This window comes from Hordeum vulgare, chromosome 6H (genome assembly GCF_904849725.1).
Source record: "Hordeum vulgare subsp. vulgare chromosome 6H, MorexV3_pseudomolecules_assembly, whole genome shotgun sequence".
NCBI lineage: Eukaryota > Viridiplantae > Streptophyta > Magnoliopsida > Poales > Poaceae > Hordeum > Hordeum vulgare.
The window spans coordinates 415,276,583-415,286,396 of record NC_058523.1 but is presented as its reverse complement, the minus strand read 5'-3'; the positions used below and the strand labels follow the sequence as shown (position 1 = coordinate 415,286,396).

Below are 9,814 nucleotides of genomic sequence, written 5' to 3'. Positions count from 1 at the left end.
GCACACTTCTCAATTTGGATGGGAAGTCAAAAGATAATCTACAGGCTCGTCAAGATCTTGAAGATATGAATATTAGAGAGGAGCTCCATCCACAGAAAAAACCTTCAGGCAAGTATTACTTGCCATCAGCTATCTTTACCATGTCTAAGAAAGAAAAACAATTATTCTGCAAATTTATCTATGGTATAAAAGTTCCTGATGGATATTGTGGAAATATATCAAAATGTGTGAATTTTACTGAAGGAAAAATTAGTGGCCTCAAAACACATGATTGTCATGTCCTATTGCATCAATTTCTGCCAATTGCTGCGAGAGGTATTCTTCCAGATGACGTTACAGCAGTACTATTTGAATTGTCATCATATTTTCGAGGCATATGTTCAAAAGTTCTTCATGTTGATGAGCTTGACCGTTTGGAAGAAAGAATCAAACTTACACTCTGCAAAATGGAGATGATATTTCCTCCTGGTTTTTTCACAGTTATGGTGCACTTAGTTGTCCATTTAGCAAGTGAATGTAAAATAGGAGGACCAGTTGCATATCGGTGGATGTACTTCATTGAAAGGTAATTTAATTCATATACATTGGTTACTTCTTACAATATTCACTCCTAAACTTTTTACAATCTTTTTTTTGCATATACAATTATAACTTATTGGATATATATGTGCATAGGTATCTTGGTGAGCTAAATTCCTTTGTTCGAAACAAAGCTCGTCCAGAGGGTTCAATTGCAGAATCGTTTTTAGCGGATGAGTGCATGGCATTTTGTTCAAGATATCTACAGGGTTGAGACACCAAGCATAACCAACCATCCAGGAATGATGACAACCCAGAGGACTCTGAATCTTCACTTTTTCTACAACAATCTATGCTGTTTCCTCAAGTAGGGAAACCATTGGGAAGACCAATGGTATACACTTTAACGGATAAGGAAGCAACACAAGCTCATAGATATGTGTTGTTCAACTGTGATGCTGTGAAGCCCTATTTGGAGTAAATGTCATGCCACTACCTCTGCATTTGTTAATTAATAAGTTTTGAACTGAAATTGTGCTTGTTTATATTTTGTAGAGAACATGGGGCTTATTTGAGAAGGAATAATCGCAAGAAACGCATAGATCCAAGGACCTTTGAGAAGATGCAGCATGAGCAATTTCCTGAATGGTTCAAGGATCATGTAAGTACAATGATTCAGTTTATTTAGGATTAGAATGTATCTTATGCACTCTATTATTTGTGTTCCTATAGGTGATGCAGTTGGAGAGGGAGAAAGGTAGTGACAACATTGGTGAGGAAATTAGATGGTTGGCCCGTGGTCCACTTGAGGTTGCAACGAAACATAGATCATTCAATATTCAAGGATACAGATTTAGACCCAAGCGTTATGACAAAGTAACTCAAAATAGTGGAGTTGTTGTGAGAGCAAAAACATCAAGCTACTCTTCTGCACGTGATAGAAATCCTATTCTTGGAAATGTCATGTATTTTGGAAGGATTGTGGACATAATCGAGTTAGACTATTTCCGAAAAATTTCAGTGGTGCTATTTAAATGTGAATGGGTTGATGTTACTGAAGGAAAAGGTATGCAAATAGATAAGTATGGGTGTAGACTTGTGAATTTCTCTAGTCTAACTCACACTGGTAAAAATGCTGAGGATGAACCTTTTGTATTTGCCAATCAAGTTGACCAAGTATTCTACGTGGATGACCATCTTTATCCAGGATGGTCAATTGTTTTGAAGATGATGCCTCGAGATAATTTTGATATGGGTGAAAATGGAATGATGTGGAAATAGAACCTTATCATGTCAGTAAATTCTTTCAGCTTTTTGATATTGCCCATCAGAAACAAAATTGGATGAGAAGAGATATAGAGGGAGAAACTGTAGATGCTCCTATAGTGTCAAATGATGACACAATACCTGAATAGAGGGAGAAACTGTAGATGCTCCTATAGTGTCAAATCATTGTTGTAATTTTTGTCATTTTGGACAGGAAACTTACCACTCTATTGCTTCTGAATGCAGGTTCGATGGATCATGTAGGAGTCACCTATCTGAAAATGCGGAGCCTGGTTCGATGGATCATGTAGGAGTCACCTATCTGAAAATGCGGAGCCTGGTTAAAGTGATTCATTAGTATTATTGCTATTTTTTCTTTGATGTGCATGCACTTTCTAGTTCAGACAAGAAGATTTGTAGGCCGTTGATGCTTTGGTTTTGTCTTGTAGGCCGTGGATGCTTTGGTTTTGTCCTGGAGGTGTCACGCACCACACCAGGCAACGTCGCTGCTGTGTCTGTTTAGAGGCGTAGGGCCAAGTTTGAATTTCCACTGGAAATATATTTGACAAAATTTTGTATCCAGGCATAAATAATTTCATTTTTGAGCGGTAGAAATAAAATTAAAATAAAAGGCAAAATTAATCAGCGCTGGACTTTGAATCGCATGCATTTTTTTTGACTGGGAGGAAAATATTATGAGATCATAAAATAATAAGGCATGACAACATATAAGAAAGGTTTATATTTTTATTATAATATATTAATGATATTTAAACACATATACAATTAAGTATGCGTACTCAACTTCTCTCGAATCGGCACCAAACCTGGGGAGGTTTGTTGGCATCCGGACTTGTGCTAATATACGCAGTCCCATCAAACCCTTCTATGTGCAAATCGCTCTTGAAACTGTATGTACGCATCGATGCTAATCATCTAGTCGAGATCAGACATGCTTTACAATCTTGTTGGCGATCGCGTGCATACTTTTTTTTGGCCGGTAGGGAAATATTATGAGGCACAAAATAATGAGGCATGACAACATATATGAATATATTTTTTTATTATAATATAATAATGATATTAAAACACACATGCACAATTAAGTATGAGCGCCTAAATTCTATCGATCAGACACCAAATCCGGGGGACGTTGTGGGCGTCTCGACTCGTGCTAACAGACGCGGTCCCATCAAACCCCTCTCCCACGCCAACCATTCTCAAAATCGCACATGTGCATTGATGTCGATCAGCTACTCCAGAGAAGGCGTGACTTCATGACCTTGATCGCTGTGTTCAAATTGAAACAACATTGACTTTGAATTGCAAGCATAATTTTTTTGACCGGTTCGGAAATATTATGTCGTCACAAAATAATGAGGCATGTCAGCATCTAAGAACGATTTTATATCTTTTTGTTATAATATATAAAAGATATTAAAACACACATATACAATTAAGTATGAGTACCCAAATTCTCTTGAAGCAGCACCAAACCCCGGGAAAGTTTGCGGGCATCCGGGCTGCTGATAATATACATGATCCCATCAAACTCTCTTCCATGCGAACCACTCTCAAAACTGCACCTGCACATCGATGTCGATCAGCTACTCCAGTGCAAGCATCTTGTGTGGTCTTTTGACCGATCCTCCTCCTCTATGCCGTCGAAGGAGGTGGGACTTTCTCTCACCGGATGGTGAAGAGCATCATCAGCTGCCCCTCTCGATGAGGATGTCACAACGGACGAGGAGTTCTATTAGCAGTCTGAGCTCACTCCAAGTTTGGCGCCACCCTCATCACTGCCCTTGTCGCCTCACTGCTGGCATCGCCGCTCTTCTGGTGCCCGCTCAGCATGAAGCAGGAGCCATACCTCGCACTCACGAACTCACGCTGGGCGCCTCGTGCATTACCTCAACGCGGTAGCGGTAGAACATCGTCGCGCGATGCCCTAACGACGACAAAGTGAGTGGACCGGCGCAACGTGCTTCACCATGCCATTTTCAGGATGTCGGATGTCTCGTCAGACTAGGTCCTCGCAAATTTCGCGCTGGCGTAGGCCTATGCACACCCTCAGGGGAAGGGGCGGACGAAATGGGGCGACGTCCATGGTCGACATTGGCCTCTGCATGACGAGGGAGGAAGTTGAGTGGCTACACCGTGTGCGGCACGTCGCAGCCAATCGACACGTTTTGAGTAATAGATAGCATTATTAGTTCATCCTTTTTGCAATTTGTACAAACATAGAAAAACACATTGTTTGGCATAAATATATGTACAAGTGCCTATTAAGGGTCAGATGATAATTAAAAAAACTTATGATTTTTCAGCTAAGTTTGTAGTCGTTTCCTTTTATTTATTTATTCTGTACCAAAAAATTCCTTTCCTTCCATTCTCTCCCGCTAATAGCCACTAATTCTAGTCAAAAGAAAATTAGTACGCGTGCTTTATTAACATCAGCTCTCGCGAAGAGGTAACCACGCCAGCAAAATCGGAAACGTCCTCCTCCCCTCCCCATATCAAAAGGCAGTTCCCTTCCTCCACTTGTACGAAGGATCCATTCTCCAGCAGATTAATCATGGCCTTTCCTCCCTCCCGAGTATCATAGCTCGCCCAACTGATTCCACCATTGTTGTTGAGGGGCACAAGAGGCATCTTGTTCAGCAACTGGGACGGCAAGGTGGCAAGCAGATCAACTCCCACACCCGATTCATAGAAGCAGAAGGTAAATACTAGTAATCGACTTGAAGATTTTGCCTCCTCCTCCCTTTTTGGTCCAGATCTGTCCCTTCTATGCTTCCGAATTACTCTCTTCCTGATTGAATTTGACCGTGCACGCCAAGTGTTTGATACTTGTCATCTGTTATTGATTTAGAATTTTGGAGAGTCTTCAGATAGATTGGGTTGCTTATAACAACTGCTGGCGAGTCAGGTGCGGATGCGCTAAGTATTTCAATCCAGTTTTCTACCATTACTACCTTGGTGAGTTCAGTCTCTTCACAGACTTTGTGTATGGAACTCCAATTCTGATTATGATGTGCACGTTGGTAGTATATGTTGATTCTGATTATGATGTACAAGGGTCTGGTTTGTCTCAGACTCTCAGACACACAGTCACTGAATTCTTTGGGGATCAAATTCAAGTTAACATGAATTAATCCAAACAATCAGGTCCCCTTTTTTCATGGGAATACATCTTTGCTGCAAGTACAGACCAATAGTCCATTGATGGAAACTCGTCAGTAACACCCAATCCATATTCATCTAGCCACCGGCACTTTGCCAAAAAAGATGACAGTAATATGCAGTAGTAGTAGGAAGTGAATTTTTTGGACATGGTGCCGCATGATGAGACAATCCCAAATAGGAGATTAACACAAAGTGTCTCCTGAAATTTTAAGCCGTGCCTAGAAAGTATACTCGCTGCTCGACATGTGGTTTTAGAGGACACAGGAGTAGCACCTGCAGCAACCCTCCTAAGAATGACGTGCCTGAATGATAAGAACTGTTTTGTGCCATGTTGATTTCAGCCATCTCGCTTAATCTGCTGTCGTTGATTAATCTGGTGTCCAGTTTCGATGTGTTAGTGCATGTAAAACATCTGGTGTGTGTTGTCTTTGTCGACGAGTATCATGTGGAAGAAAATGTGACCGAGGGACATGTAACTACTTGTATTCTCTTCTGCATTATGGAACACAGTTGTATTTGGTGTTACGCAGGATACTGCTTCCAATTGTCTGTGTCTTTTATGATAATTCTTCTTTCTTTCCCGGGTGAACATATTCGTAGTATATACGTACGTAGCTAGTTAAGGGTTGCTGTTGTGTTGTGCTTGTTGCATGAGCTGCTGGAGCCTGGCCTCCAGCTCGGCCTTCTCGGCGCCGAGCCGGTCGTTGTCGCGGTGCACGTCGCCGCAGCTCCTCATTGCGCGGTTGAGCTCGTCGAGGAGGCGGCGGTTGGCGCCGCGGAGGTGGGCGACCCGCGCAGGCAAGCCCCCTTCCGGATTAGTTGGGTTAGTGGCCGTGAATGGCGGCTGGGTTGTGTGCGTGAGGCTAGCATCATGTGTATAAGTATCACATCTGTTGGGATGACTGTCATAAGCCCCAAGTAGGACCACAAAATATTATCTTTTGCATAAATTATTTAAAGTTTTGGTCATTTTAATGTTGCAGAAGATATGTCAAGGACAAGAATTAACGTTGTTGAATCCAATGAAGAGTATATGATGGAAGAACCAATTGAACATCATAATTTTGGTGAAAAAGATCTCGAATCATCCGATGTCCATGAAAGAACTACTAATGGTGAAGAAGGCTTCACCGATTGTGATGATGCTGATGCGGATGAAAATGAAGACGGTAAGTTTGTTTCTCATTACTTACCACCTGTAATATATGATAATTCATCATCGTAACATATAACAAATGGTTCTATATATTTAGCTGAAAATGCAGAAACAAAAGAGCGTAAGAAGAGGAAGCTCAAATATATTTGGAACCTTCCAAAAGGAAAAAGGATAATGGTTCGCTGCAATGACATAGACCAGCCAATTGGAAAAGAGGCTAAACACCTTGGGGACTTTCTTGGCTCAGTTGCAAGGAATGGATCATTGTGCTGTTTGAGCTACAAGGATTGGAGATTGCTCAAAACTAAAACAAATTTAAAGGCTATACTAGATCAAGTGAAGGTAAAATTTAGTCCATTAAATATCTTTTACTAGCTTCTTCTATGTTGCCTTATATTGCATTCACTCTATTTATGTTGTAACTTTTGTGTATATGCGGTTCCTTTACCTTCCTCGCATGGAAAAATATATATTGAAGACAATTGGAGACAGATGGAGGCAACATAAGTCCGATCTGAAAGCAATGTATTTTGATGAGAAAAATAGCACCGAAGCCAATTACAACAATAAACCAAAATCGGTGACTCCGGACTAGTGGAGATCTCTAGTTAATCATTGGACAACCGAGAAAGCGAAGGTACTTAAAAGAATTCCATTTTCAACTTTCCTTGATGGACTTTATACATTCTTGTGTAGATACTATAAAAGATATGCACATAATTACTTCGATTCATTCTTTGGTAGGGGCTTAGTGCTATAAATAGAAACAATTGTTCAATGAGGAAGTCTACACATACTAGTGGGACAAAAAGTTTCCCTCGGCAGAGGGAAGAAATGGTAAAATATACTAACTTCAAGCACCCCTTTTCCATTGATGTTTTCTAATGTAATTCATGTTTACATTATGTATCAACAGAAAGATGCAGATCCTGAAAAGAAGTACCCTCATAGGGCTCACCTGTTCATCCATACGCACAAGCCGAAAACTTGCAAGAACAAAATCATTAATGCTCATGTGGTACATTTACAAGTCTCACCACTCGTATTTGAATTTGATATTTTGTATATTCTTATTATTTACATTGTTTTTTTATTTAGGAGGAGTTAAAGGATATTATGGATAAGAACCCTGAATTAGCAAATAATAGCGATGGAAAGACTGCATGGAAAGGAGATGCGTTGAACAAAGTATTAGGGGATGACAAGCCTGGCCATGTACATGGTTTGGGACTAGTTCCAAACCCCAAAGAACTTTTTGATGTTTCTACTTCATGTCTATTCCAGAATACGCATTTTACTTCGGTGGGAGATACACAAAATGAAGATATGCTAGCTTTTAGAGTTGAAATGGAAAAATTACAAGAAGTAAATAAAAATCAAGATGCTAAAATTATGGAACTCGAGGAGAAGATGAGAAGAATGGAAAGACGACCATATCAGGTAAATTTCTAACAACTGTAATCATCCTTTATTTTGTGGACTAACCTTTATGTATTCCAATCATAGGAAATTTCAGATCCAATGGCTACAATTGGGATCGAACCTTCGGTCAATGGACACAACTCAGACAGAAAAGTTTGTACCTTGTCAAAGTACACAATAAAACTCCTCATATTTCACTCTAGAAATTATTTCAGAATTATTTATGTTATGCTATCTGTAGAGAGTGCTTGCTCCTCCGGCTGATGGAGCCCAACTTGTTAAAAAACCATCTAATTTACACAACAAGCCAAGTATGTCAAACGATTCAGATTTACAAGTATCAAACAAGAATTCTGTTTCAGATAAGGTTTGTCTACTTAAAGTCTTAAATATTCTTTATAACCTGTCTTTGCTGAGTTTTAAATTGCCGTGGTTGCACTTTTTGCAAATTTGATATACAATAACTAAAACTTGATGTATATCATTTTATCCTAGAACAAAGAAACTATGGTTCATAATGGTGGCAGTGCACGACAACTAGAAAAATGTTTTGCTGGACACAAGGTATCATCATAGTCCCATATAGAAAATCATGATCAAACTACAATGCAACCATGTTTATGTGTTTACTTGTTTCTATCTCAGAATGTTGTGCGAAACCAAGAAGCTTTTGATCATAGTTACACTGCTCAGCAAGGGGAAACAAATTCTGCTGCACATAAGGTATGCTTCTGTTACCATACACAATATGTTCAAAATATATTGCTCCGTTGTTTATGTATCTACTGGTTGTCTTTCTATCAGAATGTTGTTCAGATTAAAGAAACTTTGGTTCAAAATGTCCGTACACAGCAGGGAGAAAAAACGTTTGCTGCAAACAAAGTGGTATCTTTTCATAATCGCATACACATTTATGTTCAAACTATAGTGCTAAATTGTTTATTTGCTTATTATTTTTTCTTTGCTATCAAACTCTTGTCCAGACTAAAAAACAACAAAAGGTGCTACTGCAAGTAGTAAGAGTGCTGAGAGTGGTTCATTGAGCTGGTTGGGTGCCAGTGAATTACCTGTAAGAGTGCTCATTCATTTCATATGTTTCTATGTTTTGTTTCTGTTTTTTTATATGGTTACTTTGATTTGCACGAGCAGGTAGGAACTAAAGTATTCCTGAAGAGCCTGATAAAACATAATAGGGACGTAGCTCTTGCTACAATTATGAGTTGTGATCCTAAATTTAAACTTGATGGTGCTAAAATTGGAAATGAATATTGGGTGGTGCATGTTGATATGGCACTTGTGAAAACTGAAAATTTGGTACGGAGTCGCAAAGACTACAATACTCTCGGTAATGCAGAAAAAACAAAGATTGCATGGCCCTCAACCTTTGTACGTGACTAATATCTCGCCTCTATTACTACTTGCATCATGTCAATGCATTATGTATTAACAGTTCATTTTTTTGTTTGTAGATTAAAAAGATAAATGGATGACTATATGGATGCGTGGCAAGTGTACTGCATTGATGATGTTGATGATCTGTTTCATGATGCGGACGATGATAGATTCTTTCAGATTTAGTTATGTTGTGTGGATGACATTCCTGTTGGATGTTTTCCTCAATTAAATTTTAGTGAAGTTATAGGGGTGTTAATGGATGCTTTCAGTTTAAGTTTCATTTTCAAGAAAATAGTTAGATTATGCATCACATTTGATGATGTTCCTCTTGTAATATCATTGTAATCCAACAATTTTATCTCATATATAATTTCTTCCTCTTATCAATATATTATCTTGTTTTTGCTTCACTTGAAATACGTTATTACACTAAGCATTTTACACAAATACACCTATATAATAAATAATAATAATAATAATAATAATAATAATGCTTACCCATGCCAACACTTAAGTGTTGGAAATTCTCCGTTGCCAAGTAATGAGAATTTGATTCTTGTACATTAATCAGCAACGTATAGAACTGTTGTAGAAATTCACTTTATCCGTTGTAGTCTTGCAACGGTTCCATTTACCAACGGTGATATAAGCGTTGTATTATATGCTAGCAACACTGGATAAGGAAACGCATCTCAAATCGTTGGTAAAGACAGTCGCAACGCATATATGAGCTTTTAGATACGAAAAAAGTGTTGCTATAGCGAGGGTCTTATTGTAGTGTTACTATGATCTGCACTCTCCTTGGCCGGCTCCGCCCCACTTGATGAACCTCCCTTGGTCGTTGCATAAGCCCCGCTCCTTGAAACCAAT

At 39.0% G+C, this 9,814-nt stretch overlaps 1 protein-coding gene across 4 annotated transcripts; it reads left to right on the top strand.

Moving 5' to 3' along the window:
- The first annotated feature begins 4,273 nt into the window (after nucleotides 1–4,273).
- LOC123404790 lies at nucleotides 4,274–9,333 on the top strand. 4 transcript variants are annotated; one of them, XR_006611911.1, is made up of 16 exons: nucleotides 4,274–4,507; nucleotides 4,658–4,714; nucleotides 5,955–6,140; nucleotides 6,225–6,469; nucleotides 6,606–6,764; nucleotides 6,872–6,964; nucleotides 7,044–7,145; nucleotides 7,226–7,567; nucleotides 7,634–7,702; nucleotides 7,791–7,916; nucleotides 8,045–8,113; nucleotides 8,195–8,272; nucleotides 8,354–8,434; nucleotides 8,533–8,618; nucleotides 8,699–8,935; nucleotides 9,019–9,333. XR_006611911.1 is itself a non-coding variant. In XM_045098734.1 (15 exons), the coding sequence occupies exons 6-14, from the start codon at nucleotides 6,905–6,907 to the stop codon at nucleotides 8,590–8,592; spliced, it is 987 nt and encodes a 328-aa protein (XP_044954669.1). In that variant the 5' UTR covers nucleotides 4,274–4,507; nucleotides 4,658–4,764; nucleotides 5,955–6,140; nucleotides 6,225–6,469; nucleotides 6,606–6,764; nucleotides 6,872–6,904; the 3' UTR covers nucleotides 8,593–8,618; nucleotides 9,019–9,333. The 4 variants fall into 4 exon arrangements, 1 of the variants encoding a protein (XP_044954669.1); XR_006611912.1 differs by having other exon boundaries at nucleotides 4,658–4,764; nucleotides 6,237–6,469; XR_006611910.1 differs by having other exon boundaries at nucleotides 4,658–4,764.
- The last annotated feature ends 481 nt before the right edge of the window (nucleotides 9,334–9,814 follow it).